At 37.2% G+C, this 21,426-nt stretch overlaps 3 protein-coding genes across 12 annotated transcripts in view; 2 read left to right on the top strand and 1 right to left on the bottom strand.

The window, feature by feature from the left end:
* The first annotated feature begins 458 nt into the window (after positions 1-458).
* LOC122828715 (ubiquilin-1-like) lies at positions 459-7,486 on the top strand. Of its 3 annotated transcripts, XM_044112527.1 has the most exons (12): positions 459-713; positions 823-977; positions 2,109-2,233; positions 2,332-2,447; positions 2,535-2,594; positions 2,756-2,923; positions 3,010-3,157; positions 3,314-3,435; positions 3,784-3,867; positions 4,072-4,187; positions 4,836-5,004; positions 5,539-7,486. In XM_044112527.1, exons 1-12 carry the CDS (start codon positions 582-584, stop codon positions 5,680-5,682), a joined length of 1,539 nt encoding a protein of 512 aa, XP_043968462.1. In that variant the 5' UTR covers positions 459-581; the 3' UTR covers positions 5,683-7,486. The 3 variants fall into 3 exon arrangements, with proteins under 3 accessions (XP_043968462.1, XP_043968461.1, XP_043968460.1); XM_044112526.1 differs by having other exon boundaries at positions 823-965; positions 2,332-2,594; XM_044112525.1 differs by having other exon boundaries at positions 2,332-2,594.
* Positions 7,487-9,263: 1,777 nt separating this feature from the next.
* Positions 9,264-13,797, bottom strand: LOC122828672 (probable gluconokinase). 3 transcript variants are annotated; one of them, XM_044112437.1, is made up of 6 exons: positions 13,585-13,797; positions 12,466-12,543; positions 12,062-12,092; positions 11,846-11,956; positions 10,512-10,555; positions 9,264-9,916 (listed from the first exon to the last, which is right to left on the bottom strand). In XM_044112437.1, the coding sequence occupies exons 2-6, from the start codon at positions 12,501-12,503 to the stop codon at positions 9,571-9,573; spliced, it is 570 nt and encodes a 189-aa protein (XP_043968372.1). In that variant the 5' UTR covers positions 12,504-12,543; positions 13,585-13,797; the 3' UTR covers positions 9,264-9,570. The 3 variants fall into 3 exon arrangements, with proteins under 3 accessions (XP_043968372.1, XP_043968374.1, XP_043968373.1); XM_044112439.1 differs by having other exon boundaries at positions 11,870-11,956; XM_044112438.1 differs by having other exon boundaries at positions 12,466-12,538.
* A 440-nt stretch (positions 13,798-14,237) lies between these two features.
* frmd3 (FERM domain containing 3) overlaps positions 14,238-21,426 on the top strand; it is a 46,709-nt gene continuing 39,520 nt past the window's right edge. For 5 of the 6 annotated variants that reach the window (XM_044111951.1, XM_044111947.1, XM_044111950.1 and 2 more), the window contains exon 1: positions 14,239-14,657. In XM_044111951.1, coding sequence (XP_043967886.1) covers positions 14,553-14,657 — 105 coding nt within the window. In that variant the 5' untranslated portion in view covers positions 14,239-14,552. Of the gene's footprint in view, positions 14,658-21,426 lie in introns of all 6 variants that reach the window. The other variant, XM_044111948.1, reaches the window with a different exon arrangement.

Genomic DNA, 21,426 nt, shown 5'->3' with positions numbered 1-21,426 from the left:
TATAATATGACTAACACATTAACAAAGGTAACATAAAGAATTTATTGAAATATAATTTTCAATAGTAGCCATGTTAGATTTTGAGGTCAGGGTTTCCAGCTTTAACAGGCAAACCAGAGAAACCCAAAGAATTAAATTAAGTACTTAGTTAGAATTTATGAAGTTGCTTTTAATATAAATATTTTTTTTATTATCTTCCTGGTTAAAAATTAAAAAAAGAAATTAAAGACAAAAACTAATGATAAAGACAGAAGAGCAAGTTTTTTCAGGGAGACCAACTAGTAAAAAATGTGCTGCATTATCAAAATTGTAATGGTTTGCTAAAAATTTTGTTTAATTTTTTCTATTAAGTATTTTTCAGGTACTCTTAACATTTCTTAAGTTGATTAGGGTATAAAAATGCTCACATAGAGAAACAGCGTACAGCCCTGACTGTGCAGTTCCAGCTGGCCCACATATTCACAACCTTCTGCCAAGTCATCCAGACACACACACACACACACACACACACCCCTCCACTCTGAGACGACTGCTCCAGGTCTGCCTTTTATCCTCATCCTCTGCCCGAAACAAAATCTGAGATGTCGGACTCAGTGAAAGATAAACCGGCAAACCCTGAAAACCCCCTCAGGTCGGACAAGATCCACGGTATCCTCAGAAGCGTCTCGGAGAGCAGAGCGTTCACCGTCAGAGGAGACTGCACCGTCACACAGGTCAGGAAGCTAGAAACTGTTTCTGTCGTCTGCAGACGGTCTAGTCTAGTGCAATCCTCAAACTAAGATGTCATTGCTTTGGCGTGTGTGTGTTTTTGTGTGCGTACAGCTGAAACTGTGTCTGTCAGAGCGGCTGCGTGTCCCAGCAGAGCAGCTGGTGCTGATCCACTCCGGACGGGTTCTCAGGGAGCCAGAACTCATGAGTCACCTTAAAGAACAGGAAGGATCGATCAGCCTCTGCATGATTAGGAGGTATGAAGCAAGGTGATGATCAATGCATCAGCGATGAAAAGTTATATTCATAGAAATATTCTGAAATACATAAAGGATGACAAATTTTTAGGTATTTTACAAAAAATTACAAGTGTTTTAAAGACGTCAATAAGCTAAACTGGTGTATCTGCTGAGTTTCAGTTGTAATTTATTGTTTCAGTGCAGCATGGAGGCGGCTCCTGCTTTGCTCGATACTCATAAGACATTCAGTGCCTTGACTTGTCAGACTAATCTATAGTCTGGCCTGTATGGCTCCTCACCCAGAGCATCTTTTTGTCTGGACGTGAACACAAATCCTTGAAATAAGAGATTTTATTTCAAATCTAAGAAGCATATACTCCATAAATCTAACCAGTAGTTGTGCCACACTTTGCATTAGCCAGGTCCAAATCACTTCACTGCCTCCAAAATGTTTATACACTTTGGGGAAATGACAATGTAGGAATGCACTTAATATAAAACTTAACAATAGGCTATTGTCAGAATGTTGTTTATTTTTTAAATGCTGTGTGAGTTTTACACTGGACTGATATATCCTCTTGAATTTCTTTTGAATGAGATTTGATGTATCGCTTTTTCAGACTCTTTTGCCTACTTCTTGTTGTCATACAAGTTTTATTTACAGTAAATGTTTTCTTAATTCTTCAGAAATATTGTTACAGTTAAATCATGATTTAATAAGCAGGCCAAGATATTTTCTCATAGGACTTGATGCAGTCCATTTTTTCATTCAAGAAATTTGGGACATAACCAACCAAAATGAATAAAATTTTAAATTAGCAGGTATATTCAGTTTTGAAGAACACATCAGAAAAGGCTCTTAAAGTGAGTCACTCTGATTCTGAATGGAAAACAGATTCATCATGCTGTTGTCCGAAATTTGTTGACTGTGGGTGGGCAGAGCACAACTGAGATGTTATTTTTATTTTCATTCTGGCAAATAAGACCACAATAAATCCTTTTTTAGATCCAATTGGTTATTAATGTTTTTTTTGTCCCCAAACAAGCAGACTTTTATTGGAAAACCGCTTCACTGAAATGATTTACAAGATGGGCTTTTCAGTGCATACATCAGTTATATGTTTATAGTTTATAGTCATAAACCCAGTTTGTCTTTCTCAGGCCTGAACCTCCATCTGCTCGGACCTCCAGTGATCCAGTTTCAGAACCTGTTGAGTCAGAGCTAAAATCTGGTCCTGACCCAGAGCCCAACCAAACACCAGCTCCCACCTCACCACTCTGCTCAGGTAAAACCCGTCAAACTTTCATGTCTCTCCAGTCGTCTACCCTTTGCTCTCCAGTGTTTTTAAGTCCTTCTGTCTTTTCTCGTTCCATCTTGTCTCAGCTGAGCGTTTGGACAGTCTTAGCTCAGAAAACAGCCGATCAAGCTTTCTTAATGCCCTCTGGAGCCAAGTGGAGAGCCAGTTACCGAGTGACCCAGAACTGATGCATTGTGCTCTGGTCAGCCCACTGGTGCAAAACGCCCTCTGCACCTCCAGCCCTCAGCTAACAGGACAACACTCTCTGTCTAATCCTCAAATTCAGCAGCTCCTGACAACAAACCCTGAGGTGGAGGACATGTTGAACAACCCAGATGCCATAGAGCAGGTGAGTGTGTGTTTGAGGTGCAGTTTTTGTGCAAGTTGTGTGAGTGGTATTTCTATTATTGTACCTTTCACATTTAAACTTAAATAACTAAATGATTATGGAACGATTTTCTTCTTTTGTGGTGTGCCTCAAACATCACAACTCCCTTTGTTCCTCTCCAGGTGCTGGGACTCATCAGGGAGCCTGAAATGACAGAAGAGATGATACAAAAAGAAGACAGAGCTTTGGAAAACGTGTCCGTGGTGCAGGATGTCCCTGCAAACGCTCCTCTGCATGTCCTCCAGACAAATGATGCAAAAATGCAGCAACAGGATCTTAAACAGACTCAGGTAAAGCAATAAAGGTCATGATTAGATATTTCACGTAGTTAATTTGTTATATCAGAGGTTTGCTTCTGGTGCCTCTGGTCTTTCAGGAAGCAATGTTTCCATTATTCACTACATCATATGAGAGTCACCAGGGACCAGGAGTACAGACCAGCCCAACATCACCTCCGTCCACTGACTCCACAGATTCCCTCAGAGACCTGACTGCTTCTCCCAGAACCGGTTCTCTTAATCCAGGTAAGAAAATGTGCATGCATCCAGTCAACTTATGCATAAGGCATGGATGATTTGTAGGAAATCATAATCTCAATTCAGTCCTGGGCATTTCTCACAAGGTTAAATATCAAATATCTGAAATGTGATATATGAACATAAAGTGGCTGCTGCCTTCAGGTCTGCAGACGCTCCTGCAGGAGATCTCAGCCAGTCCGGGTCTGATGGAGACTCTCCTCTCTGGGCCGCACATCAACTGTGTTCTGAACTGCCTCAGCCAGAACCCGGACTTTGCCGCACAGGTGTTGCATGGATGGGTCTGGATATATTGCAAAGATAAGGAGCAATACTGCTTTATGGTTGAGTTGGGGGGTTTTTTCACTTAAAGTAAAGATTTATTATCTGTTGTTACTTCAGGATAAATCATTTTCTATCATTCACCACTTAAATAACAAGTTGCCACCGTTTATGTAAGAACATAGGTGATTCCAGATTCAACCTCATCCCGCTGCGAGATGTAGTTTCACCACTAGATGTCACTAAATCCCCACACATTGCTCTTTTAACCACGGCCTTAAACCAAACCTTCTGAGAGAAACTTCCTGAGACGCTGAGAAAGTTCAGTGCTGATGTATTTCCTGTTGCTTCAGATGCTGCTGAGCCATCCCTTGTTCTCAGGAAATGTTCAGCTGCAGGAACAGATGAGGCAGCACATTCCTCTATTTTTGCAGCAGGTTTGTTTATTCACTCCAGGGTTATTGTGATATTATATTCTTCATATTTATGACAGATACCAAAGTTTTTTGTGTGCAATTAATATTTATTTACTAAAACAGATGTGGTATGAAAAGGGTTTGGTCTTAGCATATTGCCATTTGCAACATACAGCTATCTCTGATACACAAAAATGTTATTTATTATTGTTAAAAAAATTATAGACGCAAAGTGGAGAGCTGCTGTCCATGATGCTGAACCCCAGAGCCATGGAGGCTTTGCTGCATATCCAACAGGGGCTGCAGACTCTGGCTGTAGAGGCTCCCTCCCTCATGCCTGTGTGAGCAAAAATGTCTAAACACTTCATTTGTTCTAGATGAGTTTCTAAAGTAAACGGCTGTCTTATTAAGAGGGTTGTCAAAAACCCTCTTAAAACTTCTAAAGAAAATTGTCAAATTTAACAATTCAAGGCCTTAAAAAGTCAAAATTTTCTAAACTAAGTATTAAATTACATTAAGTTCCATCTTTAATTTGTACATTTAATTTGTTTATTTTGTATTTCCACTTTTTCCCCTTATTGATAAAAGAGGGAAAAAAAGAAATCTGAACATTGTTTTTTTAGGCAATGAAAATGAAAATATTGTTACAATTTCTATTACTGTCCTTGAAAATAAAATGTTTAAAGAGTTTTGGTATGAAAATTGGAATTTCAGTAGTTGGTTAGAGCCTGTTATAAGTCACTGTTCTGAAGTTTTTTTTATTCTGTAAGAAAACCTTAAAGTATGATTACAAGTCAAAAAACATCCACTTACATAGGTACAAATATATTTTCAATTCATAATTAGTAAGTCAATTTAATTTATAAAGCTAAACTAGACTTATTTATCTGTCCTAATTTATGTAATCTATTAATTTAAATGATCATGTCTTTTATACATAAAAGTCTGAAACTTAAATTACCTTTTTCAACAATGTATCTTTTTGGCAGTGCTGGACCTGGAACCAGTACTGGGACTGGTCTTACTGGTTCTCCTCAGCACCCATCTGATCCTAACCTGAACAACCAGACTGGCTGCCATCCTCAGGACGACCCACTGACAGAGCAGCAGCAGTTTGTACATCAGATGCTAAAGGCACTGGCTAACACCAACAATGAGGTAACTCACTGATCCAATGGTGACTGAAATTGTTTAACTCTTTTTACGTGTAAAATTGTAATATTAGAAAGCATAAGCCCCTTAAATAACCAAAATTTTATTGTTAGCAAATGTTAGTATTTGCTAAATGGATGTTCCTACATTGTCTTGCCAAAAATGTTTATACCTATTTTCAGTAAACCACAATAAACCTTAACAAGTTTTTATCCAGTTTGCCCAGTATTTACCTCTATTCATCAACTCCAACCAGCTACACGATTCAACTATGCAACCAGTTTCCCTGTTCTGGTTGTTAACATTTGAAATTGAAATAATAAAATAACAATACAATTCTTAAAGATTAATGGTCAAATAGCCTGTTATAATAACTCCTTTCATTCTGCTCCGCTATGTACAAAAATGTAAAATTCCATTAATAATTTAGAGATTTGCAGTTTGTCACAAAACATTCAGACTACATTAAGAAATTAAAGTACAGATTGTAACTGTTTAGTCACGAGAACTTCAAATGATTTTGATTTTGTTGCCTATCAGGTCCATCACGAGGAAGAGGAGGATTTTCAGGAGGAGCTGCAGCAGCTGAACTCAATGGGCTTCAGAGACAGAAAGGCAAACCTTCAGGCCCTCAGCAGCTCAGGAGGCGACCTCTCCTCTGCTCTACACCTGCTCAGTCCTTAACAATTAACTATCAGTTATTAACAAGTGAATTACAAAGATAAAATAAGTAATTGTAAGCCATATTTATACACAAGGTGTTATCTAATATCTATGTAGTGATATATCACTGGTAGAAATACACCAACACAACCGAGTAACAGTGCAGATGTAGATTGTAGGCGCTGACAAAACAGAACTCACAGGAGAAAATAACACCTATATTTAATTGAATTGTGGCAGGGATCTACACCACATATTCATATTTTAGTAAAAAATCTGAGTATTTGAAAGGAACCAGATGAATTATTTAACAGAAAAATAGGAGTTTGTAGTGGAGAAATAAAATAGCTTTCATTTTATCTGCTCTGCTACTTCAGTTCTACTCTACATGCAGTAGATTCATAGCATCTACATCAATATTTAAAAGCAGGTGATTTATTATGAATGTGTGGCACACGGAGATGCCTCTTTGCTTTGTTACCTCCTGCTCACCATCGCACACCCAGGCAGATGTCCTGTAAGTTCACACATGCTATTTTTATTTAAATAGAAACAAAGATATTTAATTTCACTTAATAAAGATGAACATAGTTTTCCTCATTAGGCAAACAGCAAACTTGTTTTCTAACTGAGAGAAAAGTAAGGACACCATAACAGTCTCACCTGTTTTAGCTGTAATAACTCCTGTGAGATTCTTCTTTTAGAAAATTTACTCCACTTTTGACTTTGAGAGATTTCTTTGAGCATCTTGTGCTCCACTCTCAGGGCCAACCTGTTTGTATGGCCAGTCCTGAACATGTTACAGGTTCATTTTAATGTCCTGCACTTTCTGACCATCTTCTACTCCCTGAAGTGGCTAATTTCTAATTATTTTGAGACTTTTAAAAAATCTCTTTGCAGACTCACAAGCTGATGAGTAATGATCTCTTGTGTGCACATGATGTGGAAGGGAAAAATCAACTTTTTTCAAATATAATTCTTCTCAAAATAACTACCTGCTGAGTAGAACCCAACATAATGTTATACAGTAGATATGACACTTGAATCCAATTTTGTGAACCCATTTTATTTTGAAGACAAACTTATTGTAGTGCATTAAATATTATATGTCACTGTGAGATATTATAGTTGTTTTTTGCTGGGTTTTTTTTGTCTAATTAGCATCATCAAACATTACCAGCTTTATTCTCTCATCCCCTTCACTGAAATTTTAAAGAACTGAAGATGAAACATACTTGTATTTGTTGCAGTACTGTTAGTATTATTTAACCAATATCAACTCAAGGGGTTTTTTTTCTCCAGAATAACATCTCTGCCTTATTTCCAAAAAGAGAGATGTATTTTGCTGTTTTATGGTTGATTTTAATGTTTTAATCAGTCACACAAAACCAAACAGGTTAATGTATTATGATAGCTCTGTGACTTTGTTTCAGGTGTTTTCATGCTCTCAAAATACCTGCAGTAACTTTTGTGTCTGGCTTCCGAAAAGGCTCCAGAAATTATCTACTTTAGATGAGGTTGTAATCTCTACAGATAGGAAAACCTTCTTTCTAACTTTAAACAGTAGAGGGCAGCTTTGTTTGCCTTTTTGTTGTTGTTGTTTGTTTTTTTTGGCACTACAGGTTAATTAATATCTTCATATTTATCTGCAACGCTTGACTTAGAAATCATTAACTTTACAGTTTAAATGGTTAAATAAACAAAAAAAATAACATTTTAATGCCACCTTTAGAAGCAACCTTATTTTGTTTAACAATAAAAGTTGTTGTCTACCTAAAGTGTATCCTAAATGTGCAAGAGTCACTCTGAGATCTTCAGCTTCCTGACAAGCATGAGGTGTTCTCGACACGTTAAACATGTGTGTGTGGTGTGTGTGTGTGTGTGTGTGTGTTCTCCACTTGACAACCTGCCTGAGTTTCTCTGTGGCTGCCAGACAGAGGGGGTTTAATCTCCAGCTGTGTGAGGGTGAGAGATATGGGAGTAGCTGAGGGGGTTTTCTGGATTAGAAGCTCCAAAAATATTCAAGTTGAGGTTTGAAGATGAGTCATGGCACAGAAACAACTCTTCAGTATGGAGTGGAGCGCTCTCTCGCTCAGAGTGTCCTCTGAAGATACCAACAGACCTGACAAATGAGGTTACAAAGTTTCGACCTGCTTTGCCCTGCAAGGTAGCGAGAAGAGTGAAACTTGCCTTCCACCTGTGTGCTTATTTTGAATCTGCAGTCATCTTTGGTCTTATTAAATGTGAGGAATGCACCTTTAAAATTTGGCTGCTGCTTTTTGATGTTGACCCATAAAAGATGCAAAGACGGAAAATGAACTCGCTGTTTATTTCAAACATTTTCCAGTGGAAATTAGAACAAATATTTGAGATTTAATTTTCTAACATTCTGACAACAGAATTAAAAGTTTAATTCAATTGACTCTAAAATTTTGATTTTAAAACCAACGTTGTGTAATTTTAAAAATTTTGATCAAATGATTTAAATGAGAAAGATGCCTAGAAACCTATATTTAATGATGTTCCGTTATGCAAGTGTGAACTTCTACATTGTAATTAACAAGATGGTCAAGAACCTCTAAACTTCTCTAAAAATATTAAAATATATGGAATCTGTAAGAATTAAGGTTTCTTAACCAGGTTTGTGGTTAAACCAGGACAGATCAGGACATACAAACATTAAACCTCAACAGCTTTGATTCGATTCAGATCTTTTGAGGTTTCAAACATTTTAACTGCACAAAATAACAAAGATTCCCTATTTTAGGCAGAAGGGGAAAAACGTTGACGTGGTCTATTTTTCAGCTTTAATCCACGGACGCAGATTAGGATGTTATCCTGAAGTAAAACTAGAGTAAAGCTTCTCACTGCTCGTCTAAGGTAGAGTGTTTCTTTAAAACCAGACTGAGCTTTAGAAAAACGGCAACAAAATCCCCCAAATCAAAAGTGCCAAGTTTGCAGAGAGACGCCTGAGGCTGAACCTGCTGCAAAGCCGAGAATCCCTCCAGCTAAACCTGGAAGGTTTCAGACAACTTGTAGCTTTAACATTCATTCCACCAAGACGTTTATTTCTGGTAGGAAGTGGAGCAGGCATACCCAAAAGAATAAAACAATTGTTTTTATTTGCATATAATAAAAAAATAAATGTTTAATATTTTATACCCTTCTCAATAACCAAAGGCAAAATCTTCATAGACATTACAGCAATCAAGCTTTCATTATAACTGCAGAGAGGCAGATTTTTTTCTATATGAACTCCAAATGTTTGAGTGGAAGGGCTCCTAGTCATCACCCTAATCTTCAGCTCCTTTCACAGATTCCTAATCAGATTTAATTCAACCACTCTAAAAAGATTAAGATTACCTCCAGTGAGCAGGAACAAGTTGGCAAAATTAAAATATTACTTTAAACTTAAATCTGCCAGGAGTACGAATAATTTCAATCTTAACTTTGCATATTTGTTACTTTTTATAATCTTGAAAATGTTTTACTGCAAATCCTTTTACTTATTGTGAGAACATTTTCTAGGAATGCACTTAGTGAGCAAGTATGTGATCATAAAGTAAACTTTTATCATGTTGTCGATTCCCATAAAAAGACAATTGATTATAAAAAATATTATTTCTTTCGGGGAGAAAAACACGTATAACAACACTCAGGAATAAATTCTGAACTTCATTTTATGAAAACAAAAAAGTAGGTTAAGAGAAGGGGAAAATTATCAAAACGAGTTATTGCTATGTAGCAAATAATATGCTTATTTCTCATATGAAACATTTAAGACATCTGGATTTTAGAACCTTTTCAGGGCAATAAAGCAAAAGTTCAGTTCATTTACCCATACAAAAATGGGTAAGAATCACTCAATAAACTATGTAGTGTTCCCATTCGTTTACCACGATTCCAGCTTCACAACTTCAGACTCTCAATGTGCTTCTCTACTTCCAGGATCATCTCATTCCGGCTTTTCCTGATGTCCAGGGTAAGCGCGTTTTCCTCGTCTGACGGAGGCTCCAAAATATCAAACTGGGAGCGCAGCAGATCTGCCTTCATGTAATGTCCCTGTCGGGCCACCATCCTCTGGTGAATGAGATCGTAGTCGCCATGCAGGTAGAGGAAGAAGACCTCTGGAGAGGAGGCAAGTGAGGCACTACTGGTTGGTGCCACAACAGTGGAGCCGTGGAGGAGAATCTGCCGGTAGAGGTGCTTCAGAGCTGAACACGCTAAAAGAGCATCTGAGCCTGAAGACCTTTCTCTGTGATGGGAAAACATGAACATGCATTTAAATATTGAGATGTCAGAAATACCCCCAGATATACTACATGGTTCTAAATATTTTTAAAGTGAGGAATGAACTAAAATGTCAAAGTTTACTTTGGTCACAAAGCAATGGAGAAAAAAGAGCAGCACAACGATGAGCAGGCAGTGTAAAAACAGAAAAAAAAGGACGAACGGCTGCCGAGGAGAAGCCGTCTTTGATGTCACCGGAGGCATTTTAACATCTTCACTTCTTCTCCTCACCCTCTCTCTCTAAATCAGCTTTTACTCCCCCAAACTCCCTTCCCAGTCGCTGCGGTTTTCAGCTTAATTTTCAAACCCATTTTTGATATTTTTTGATCTTTCTGAACAATTTCATGCCTGCTTCTTCCTACCTCGCTGCTATTTGAGATTTGGAAAACTGAATCTGGTTTGCTTCCATCAGTAGAAATATCAAGTATTTCATTGCTGCATACAATAGTGCAAAGAGTCTAAACATTAAGTTAGATTAGATCTAAATTATGTTAGTATTAGCATGGGTGTGAGCCAATGTAATAAAAATAATATTTGTGAGTCTCTGTACTGGTTCTCACCTCTCAATGACTTCATGTAGTCTGAGAAGCCAAGGAAATCTGTCCTGAAAGACAAGAAATAAGAGATTACAATGTTTTCAGTTCAATACCGTAGATGCTGAGGTGATCTGAAGACAATATAAATCCTAAACATATTTTAAGAAAAGATGGGATAGTTATTTTATGTAATTAGGTCAAATATTAGGTAAAAAGTCAGAACTTTTCCACTGCCAGACAGATATGTTTGTATGCAAATTGAAAACAAGTAAGAGTCCTTTGAGAACTAAGAAATAAAATTAACTAATGTCATGTATGTAATTGTAAAGCAAGAGAAATACCAATACACTAAGGGCTCGTTTTAAGATACTCAACACATAAACATGTTTAGGTGATGTTAGTAAAACTCAAACAAACTAATCAGGCAGAGACAGTGAGATCTGAGATCAATGAGCTCCATAGCGGAGTCTCACACCTTTAGGTCCTGGCTTCAACTCATTTTGTTTATGCCAGCCTCATTCTGCCAGCTAACACCAAAATGAAAGGCTTGTTGTCACTAAAGCCTGACAGTAATCCTTTATTTACATTTCTGCTTCGCTCCATCATTTAATCTCAATCTGCCAACTGTTGACTGTCACTGAATCATGGCGGCATGTGTTGGACAGAGGTATTCCTCCTCAGCTTTCTGAGTAAACCTCTGTGTGGGAGGTTATCGTCTGTCACTAAAGAGCAAAATGACACCAAATGCTGCCAGATTCTCTCTGCCAGGAAGGAAAGAGGAACAGACAAAGAAAAAAGGAGAAAATGACAGAAGGGGTGATGGAAGGAGACAATGGAGAGAGGATTCTTTCTTTTGACTCAAAGAAAGAATAAAGTGTGTTAAGACTGTGGGGCGTTTCACTGACGCAGAGAAGCAATGGAAATGGGGTGGTCGTTTTATGATGTCCTAAGATTAGGAAAAATATATTTAAATACTAGTTATAAGCCATAACAGCAATATCAATATCTGCAATTCACCCAAATTTCTTAGAACAGTGCATCCCGAGTTTTATAAAATGGGTATAAGAGTTTGGAAACACAAATGTGATTCAGTTGTCAATCCAGTTGTCAAGCTTTGTTTTGGTTTAGGAGAATAATCGTGGACTGAACTTTGGTAATAATTTACACGTAACTAAAGCTGACATAACAACCTATAGGACATTGTTTGTGTAGAAACACTAGTAGCATGGTATACACTGTTTGTCCTGTTATTATACTATTTTAATTGTAGAGTCCTGACAAAGCTACGGATCTCCCCAGTGTTTACAAAATCAAAGTTTCTGTAACTGACGGGTGAAATAAAAAATGCACATAAACACATGTATGCAGGCTCCTGGGCTGACTTGGTCTGTGAGCGGTTCTCCACGAGCCATCTTCTCAATGTTCTCCTGCGGGTGGAAGTTATCGCCTTCATAGAAGGGCCAGCCAAGCTGAGGAGAACCATGCATGACAAGGTCAGTATAAATGTCCTTCCATATGAACAGAACGCCATCAGAGAGTTTTGTGTCTGGGTAGTGAGCCATCCAAGTTTTTACCTTTTCCGAAAGGAATGTCCCCAAACTGGTTCTGTTTTCCGAAAAACAGACAAAAATGAGCTAAATTATTAAACTAATGCTCACAATAATTGCTGGAAATAAGACAGTGCAATGTTAATAAACCTAATTTCAGACTGGTGGAAAAGAAATAAAAAAACATATCTTTCACTATGAAAGGTGAAGATTACACTGATCTCAAAATGAATGTCATGATCTTGATTATTCAATTCAACTGAGTCATCCTGTTTTCAGAGTGGAGTGATTTGAAGTGAATGACAATACCTCATAAAGGTTGGACTATTTATTAAATGTATCACTTGATAAACTACTTTGTTACATTCATGTATAAAAAATCACAGATTTTTAAAGAATAGTTAGTGACCACAATAAGAAGACATACGTACTTTCCACAACCTGAGACTCCCATTATAATGTAGATCATCTTGTCTGTGACGTTCAGAAGTCTCAACGTACGCCCTGTGCTAAAATAAATGAAATAACAAATCAAATATTGCATAATCAAGAGTTGAAGGTTACAGATCCTTCTAGCAACTAAAATAATAATACCATAGCTTTAAAATGATTTTTTTTATTGAAGTAACATATTCTTACACTGAAATTTTTTTTAAATGCAACCTACTATGTGTTGATTTAGTTAAAAGAAAAACGCATTTAGAGAAGTAGTTTTATATAAAGTCAATGGTTCCTCAGTCATTGCTACACTTAACTGCAAAATAAATGTAACTATTTTTAAACTATATTTAACATTTTTAAATCGATCAGCTTGTCTAGAAAATGTCTAGTAAAACCATGCTGTTATGTAAAGCCACAAATGCCAATTTCAAGGTGTAACTAAATTTTATCTTGCTATTAAATACAGTAAACAGAATAAGATAGGTTAATAAAGTCTCAAAAGCTCAGAGGACCAAGCTAATCAAGTCTCTGTAACAACTGTTACAATTCATCTACATGCCAATAGATTTTTGTGGCCTGTTTTCAGCCGTATCACTACACATATAGTTTTGATGAAACTCTGTGAGATTTGGACAACAATATAGAGATTTTCTGATGTCCACTTAAGGAGAATTTAGCTTGAAACAAAGGCCAAATAGTGGAAAATGATCTCAAGCCCACTGTTATGTATGGTGGAGGATTTGGGGTGACGAGGGCCTGTTTTGGTTTGAAAGTACCTAGTTAGAAGAGCAATATATCATGAACTCTTTTAAATACTTTTGAATCCTAAATCATGTAGGACGAGGTTAGGAGAAGGAAGAATAATATAGGACTGTTAGAGAGAAAAGAGTTTAAAAAATCCTCCAGTAGTTCTTCTCTAGCCTTGTGAAATGTTACAAGACTAAGTGCTGTCCTGTTGTAAAAGTGCTGACAGAAGAGGTAGCTACCAGTAACTCTCCTGTTTTTTAGCGTATGATTCTCTAACAATTCAATGCAGCCGAAATTAGTTCAAGGCTTTTTATTTATCTTTGCCAGCGGTCCAAACAACTGCACACTGTATACTGACTCACCGTTAGCCTACAGTGATTGAACAGGTGCTGCTTCCGTAGCTTCTGTCACAGCAGCAGCAAAACAATAAGTGGAGAAACCCTGCTGACAAACGGCCCACTTTATTTGTTAGTGTCTGTAAAACTCTCTGAGGGGGTACAACGCCTCAGGGCGACCGAGCAGCAGGGCTCAGCAGAGGCAAGATAACCCAACGAACGCATTACTGCAGCTCTGAAAGCGATTGGACCGTGGCCACGAGTTGTTTTGATACGTAATGACGCACGCCGCTTACGTTGACAATTTAAAGGTACAGGGTCCTCGACTCGCGTTACATCAAAATAAATAGGGACGTCTAAGCTGGCTTTGACGTCATTATTGCGGGCAATTTAGGGAGTTTGGACCAGAAAGGCTTAAAATAAAATAAAATGTATGAATATATGCAAATTAAGTAGTTAATTATTAATGTTGTATTGTTGTTTTATTCTATAAAATATATGTGATTGCACTTAATTACAAATAAATATATAATCACATTAAATAAAGAGAGAGATTTAGAATATTGTTTGGAAATCTGAATGCAGCGAATTCACATTAATCTTCGGCATAAACAAAGTGATGGAGCTGAAATTTGATGGACACACACAGCGGAAGCAGGGTTAAACCAGACGGAGAGAGAGTGAGAGAGTGAGGGAGAGGAGAAAAGCCATCATCTTTCCTGGAGATCAATGAGCGGGCCACATAGAGAGCAGACGGATAGAAGCACTCTTCCCTCCCGCTCTGTCGCATCCATCCATTCTCTTATTCATCCATCTATCCATCCATCCATCCATTCATCTCCAAGGGCGGTTCAAGGGGTGACGAGACCAGACGGACACATGTTATGCTGTGCGTAAAGCGTGACCCCTCGGTGTGTTTTTTTTACACGTTTTTTGCACCTGTTTCGCACTTGGAGCCACTAACATGAGGAGCTGAAACCGACACCGACCCAACAATGAAAATGCTCCGGTTTCGCAGCCCCAGCATCCGCTCCTTGGACCAGGAGGTCCTCTGCACGATCCGATTACTGGACGACTCCGAGATCTCCTGCACCATCCAGGTAGAGGAATGAAAACCTTGTTGATTTTACTTTAAATTTTATTTGTACACACAGACAAGAAGCTAGAATGAGACTATAACAGTCTACCCTCATGGTGAATATCACTATCCCCATATCATGATGTTTACTTGCAGGAACAGCATTTGCGCGCATCCGTCCTGCAGTTCGCATGCCGTAATTTACTGTGGATTGGTTCTCTTTGCTCTATACTAAAGAGGGACATGCATTTTGATGAGAAATATTAATATGAGTCACAGTGACAGAAGTTATAATGAACTTTGCTTCATCGTCAAAAAAGACATGATGGAGCTCCATGGGATTGGTGGGAAATATATATTTAGAGGTTGTTCATTTGAAATATCCAAATAAAGTTGGATTAGTGGTAGGCTGGTGTTTACTTCTGTGATTTAGGCACCCATAGATGTGATAAATTTTACTACTAAAACTAAGAAAGTGATCATAAAGCTCTCAGAAGAAATTAATTTTGCTTTGTTTTATTTTAAGTTAGCTACAAATCTTTGGACTTTATTTTATGTGATTTAGGCTACTTTATATTTATCTCTAATTAAAGTTATATGGATCTCATCTTAGTTTATTTCCATTTTATTTCCATTTTAAATGGAGCTGCTTGTTAGTCTTAGAGTTCACAAGATTCGTATCTAATTTGACCCAATTTCTTACCTGCTACTGCTGTTGCTGAAAGATAATTATCAGTATGAAAGCATTCGAGTGAGTTAAGATGTGGCCAGTGATAGTGTTTAGTTTCAGGTTGCAGTATGTTCCAGAACTGCAGCTTTTTTCTCCAGCTGAGATTAGTGGGAGAAATTACAAGCTGGAATGATTCAACAATATGTAACTTAAAACAACAAAATTTGGGTGTACAAGTTAGAATTTTTCATAAATTTTCTCTAATCATATATTGGTTGAAATTATACCTACATATCAAATTGCATGCAGAAATACCCCAACTACTATTTGATAAAATGTCCCCAGAAAAACCACGCACTGTGTCGCTATCAACCTTCTGACTTAATTCTGCCAGGACATTTGTTGTCTCTTCTTATCAGAAATGATAGAACAATAAATTATGACAATCAGTCATTTTATAATTAATTCAAACCAAACATAAGTTCATTTTACATTACTTAACCGTTGATTGAGAAAGAAGCACCTGCTCCAAAATTGACATCAAGGTCTAAGTTGGACAAAAAGCTTATGATCAGAGAACACAAATATTGAGTTGTTTGACCATACTCAGTAGAAGACTGATTGTAGGAGTCAGCACTGTATCAGCTATTATCCATGGTGGTGGCAGTGTCATGCTGTGGGGTCTGATTTCTACCTGTGCTACTTGTACATTGGATGTAATAATGAAGATGAAGTGCTATCTCCAAATCATTCAACCTTACATCAAATCAACTATTAGTTAAACTAAATAATTAAAACTGGTGCTGGGACAGATATAGGAGGCCACAACATTTTAAAAGAATGTCTGTCAGCCCTGCCTAGAGCAGCTGCCAAATTTCCTGACAGAATTTTGCTAGTGGAGCTTGATGATGGCTAAATAAAGTATGTATTCACTAAAGTACATTTATGCAAATAGTAGCCAGTAGGAACATATTTTTCAGCCTGCATGTATAAGTTTCCGTAAAAATAACAGACAAATGGGATCTAAAATGTGGCTGAGAAACCAAGAGAAAATCATTGAGGGCATTAAATGCACGCACCTGCATTTATGCATTTATGTTGATATGCCATCAACATTTATCAAAACTTTTGTGAAAGTGAAAAAATCCATGAAAGTGCAAGCTGCTGGTTGATGTTTTGAGGTCTTTTAGCGCAGTTGCGTATTTTTTTTTGTAAATGGCTCAATCTGTAAGTGCAGCACTTTGTCTCAGAAGTAGTTGCCTACATCAGCATTGTTGTTTCACTCCGGATGACTAAACGGCCTCGCTCCATGTCATGCTAACCATCTTTGTGATACTCTGCCTGTACCCAATCAATGATTTAAAAAACAGCATTTTATGCACAAAGAGAAATGGATGGAGCAGAGTGTGACACAGATTATGTGTTTTGGTGTTCGCAAAACACCAAAACAAGGTCTCTGAATGCTCAGAAACGTATTAGGGTTTGTGTACACATCAGAAAACATGAAAGTGTGAACATTCACCAGGAGACGTTGAAATGCACTTTGAAATGGGCTTTAGGGCTTTTAACCAGGTGCGTGCATTTGTCTGAATTATCAAGAAATTGACATTTACGTTTCTAGCTGACTGCCTTTTCCTGGGCTTTCTTTAATGGCTTTGTGTTCCAGTGCTAAGCTGCTCCTTCCTACATATTTCATGACATCCTGATCTCGTCACAGTACACTTTGGCTGCTCAACAGCACTTCTCTACTTTCCATTGTGTAGACTATCGGCTCTGGAATTAGTTTTCTTTCTCTCCACTGTGTCATCATCTGTCTTATTTTATATATTCTGCTGTGCTGTGTATGTAGGTCAGGATAAAATATCAGTGGCAGCGCTAGATTAAACAGATGGAATAAGAAGAATTCGTTGGGATTTAGCCTTTTGAAAATTGTGCATGGAGTGAGTCTGACTTGACTTGTTCATTCCAATTTTCAGACTTAGAAATCTTGCACCAAACTGGTTTTCTACTGAGATGTCCAGTCAGGTGGGATTGGAGATTGTACAAAAATGTGGCTTGACCAGCTGAGTGGCTTATACCAAAAGTGGTATGTGAATCGAAATTTTTACTTCTATCTAAATCCAATAAATAATTTAAGAGCTTTTTAATGCTTTTAGAGATTTTTACATCTTCTGGTCTAAGAAAAAATGAACTGAAGAATCATCATATTCAGACCAGCATGAAAACTACAGCAATGTTTTTATTTTATTTTGAATATCTTAAAAATAACTAGTATAAAAGAACTTTTTAGGCTTTTAAACTAGCAACTAGGATATTATGATACTAAAAATAGCTAGAAAAAGGTAGGTCTGTAGTTAGCGGAAAACATGTGGTTTTCATACTTATCTTTACCTGAATTAACTGAATATTATTAAATCTGAAGGGTATTTATGTAACTTTTTTTCTCCAATATTTGACTTTGTGGTAATTCCTAAAATGAAGAAAAGAGAATAAATCGTAAAGACAGTAGGATTTAGAGCACTTAGGTCCTTAAATGCAGCATGATATGTGCAGTTTGAGTTAGAGCTATAAGTGTAAACAATATTAACAGCTTCAGTAAACTGACTGACATCTACTCACTGCTGTTCAGAAAACTTTAAAACAATCATAAACAGCATATTTTTCCAGCCAATATATCTATGGTGGAAAGGAAAATGTCAAGTGAGATTTCTGACCTAAAAAAACATATTTTCCAACACCTTCATGTTACTAACTTACACACAAATTGCAGAAGAATCAAGCATGAATCTTTGTGTAATTTATTTATTTATGTAATCTTGTATGCACAGCTCTTTCAATACAAGTTTGAATACAAGATTAAAGGAATTTCAACTGGTAGTCACATGACTGATGGTAGACGCTCTATATGAGTTTTGGGTTTGATTCCTGGCCCGTTTACTGCATGTTTTCTGTTTCTCTTCCCACTGTCCCTCTTTTCTAGTTAGTAATGAATAAAAGTGCTACAAAATCTTGAAAAAGAAATGAAGTGAAATGAAATAAAGTATGTTCTTAATAGGATTACCAAGGAGTGTCAGAAGGAAGGAAGGAAAGAGAAGAGCTTGTCTTGTTTTATTAGATTACGTTTAGAATAACACAAAGGTTTAGATCTGTTATTCATACCACTGTCTCTTCATACTTTCACAATTATGCACTATTCATTTCAGCAAGTTTTATTTTATCTAAAGTCAGTTTACTTATGTTTTCTTAGTATTAAGTTAACCACCGTGATTTCTTGAACACAGAGCCCATCTCTTTCCTGAGCAGTATATGAGGGTTAAACTTTCCTATGAATTTTATGGATATAAATGGACTTAAAACAAGAGAAGCTTAGTCTGATTTAATTTCAGAACATGACAGAAAGTGTTACGGTATGTTTCCTTCTAGACAGGTAATGTAAACATATGCTTCCACATGTATATTTGTGGTCAGCTGCAGATAGCTTACTAGTGAGACAGATAGGAAGTCTGAGGAGATGTCGGTGTGTTTATGTGTGTGTTTGTTCATGCATAGTGTGTGTTCCTCATGTTTGTGTTGTGGCCTACAGGACCATGTTCAGTCAGACCCACTGCAGGAGAGACATGTTAAGATCAATACACTCTGACCTCCTCTCATTTCACCTCCTCCTTTACTCTTTCTCCCTTTCTTCTCGTCCTCCCATCTGTCCCTTCAGTGTCTTCTTCTACTTTATTCTCTTTCGCTCCCCCCACTCATCCTCTGTTCCACTTTCAGCTTCATCCCCATCAGACCACCTTTTTCTGCTCAATTATCTATCCTTTTGCTGCCTCGCTCCCTCCTCCTTCTCTGTGACACATCATGTTTAATTAAGGAAGATCACTGTTCTTCATGAGGCCAGCATCAGTCAGCTGTCAGTGATAAAAGTGTGTTGGCGTGTTGGTGTATGTGTGTGGGTGTGTGTGTGTGTGTGTGTGTGTTGTTTGAGGACAAGTGAAGCTCTAAAAGCAATCAAAGTTATTCCATAAAGACCTTAATTCACCGTGGAAGAAATGATTGGATTTCAGTGTGTCAGCTTTACAGTTATAATCTGAGATGAGTCAGCAATAAATTATAAACACAGTTTATTTAAAGAATCATTAAGATGATAGAATCACATCATGCTATCTCTGCAGTTTGGGCAAAGAAATGTGCGCCTGTGTGTTTGTGAATAAACCCAACACTCTGCTCTTGTTTCAGCTTGCAGGCATTATTTGAAGTAATTTATAAATAGCAGCAGTTTTCTATTCTTATCCCACTCGCCAGCATCTCTCTGATGTTTTGCCCAAGATGACTAAAGACAAATAATCCTTTCTGTGACTGTTGCTCGCAAAACAACAGGAAGCAGCAAGAGATCAGACGGCACCATATAATTAAGGAAGGGACTTGTCAACAGAAGTACAAGTGAGCAAAACACTTAGAAGGCAGATAAGAGATAATGTGGGTTATACGTATATTGTAGCTGGGAGAGAGTGACACTGAAAATCAACACCATGAAGGAGAGGAAGAGGAAATGTGATGGCGTGGCTGTGGAAAAAAAGATTAAGTAGATTAAAACATCAAACGGATTCAAAATGAGGCTGCGCCAGCTCACAGTTTTTTTTCTTTTTTTATAATGTAAGACAGGCAGGAAGAGAGGAATAAACCTAAACATACAAAATAAAAAACTGTTTAAATTGTCATCAAAGAAGAAGAAAGCTCAGTGTAAAAAAATTAAGAGGGAGACAGGTGTCATAAGGGTCCATTTACAGAAACCAGTTTCCTTTGAGACTCTAATACGAGCTATAACTCATCATCTTTAATGCAATAATCTAAAATAGTCATTTAATGTAGTAATTAACTCATTGCAGAGATTAGATATGTTTAAAAACTATTTGTTTCAAATGTAGAAGGTTAAACTCAGTCGTGTAATTTATCATGCTTTTTGCAGTGTTTTTTATTGTTGACTTATTTCAAGAAGGAGACAAATGGTTTCCCAACCTTTTCTCTTTCTTTTAACCACATTTTTTGGATCTAAATTACAACATAAACATTTAGGAACTGTAAAAAACATTTTTCTTGCATGTTCAAACACGTGCGGCAGAAACAAAGGAAATCTAAAGGACAGATTGTTTTCAGAGCACTTGTTTTGTCCCTTTCTCTAGATTAAAACACAAACACTTTCTTTTTGCATGTGACAAACCTACATGCAAGGAGAGGGAATAATTTTCTTCTACCCCAACAAAACAAGTCCCTAATGGTATACAACATATCTTATGTTCACACAGTTCCTCCTTTGCGTGGGCACAGTTTTGAAATGGCTGGAAACAAAAAGTGCTTCATGCATTCAGTCAGTGCTGCATCTGCAGTCGTGTTGGTATCGTCATACTTTGTTAAATTTCCAGCTTTATGGAGAGAGATGATGTTCCATTAAACGCGAACTGCGTAATAATTTATAGCTCTTCCTGTGAGGAGATTAGCTTGTGTGCACAGCCATGAAATTCAGTGTTTGGAGCTGCAAGTAACATGGTTTTATGTGTTCATTTGTGCAACTCTTTTTGCCTATAAATATGAGCATCTTCAGAACATGACAGGCAATGAAAAGGTCATTGGTTTCTTTCCCTGCACTCTGGGACAAGGTCACTGTTATCGCTCAAAGGAATGTAGAGCGTCGCCAGCTAAATGGCAACAGAAACCTAATCTAAAGTAGATTTAATTTAATTGTTGAAATGAATGTTCTATTCATCGATCTTCTATACCTTGTTCATCCATTTAGGATTGCAGGGGCTGTGGTGCATTTATGCCTCAAGGAAAAGTTTTTTGTGATTTGAGACAAACATACTAATATGAAAGAAAGGTTTAGAGTCATCCTTGCATGCATGTTATGGTTCTCAGGAAATGAGACTCCTTTAAGAAAATCCATACTTGTATGGAAAGAACATGCAAACTCAGCAAATTTAATTCGCAGCTTCTGACTGTGAATAAAACCCAGGAACATGTTCCTGTAAACCGTTCAGTGCTTTGTGTTGCGGCCTGGCTAAGTTGTACCAAATACATTTGAATATGTTACACAGACAGAAAAATAATCTGATCACAGAATATTCAAGTGTTA

Source organism: Gambusia affinis, linkage group LG03 (assembly GCF_019740435.1).
Source record: "Gambusia affinis linkage group LG03, SWU_Gaff_1.0, whole genome shotgun sequence".
Taxonomy (NCBI): Eukaryota; Metazoa; Chordata; class Actinopteri; order Cyprinodontiformes; family Poeciliidae; genus Gambusia; species Gambusia affinis.
This window is presented reverse-complemented; position numbering and strand designations above follow the sequence as displayed.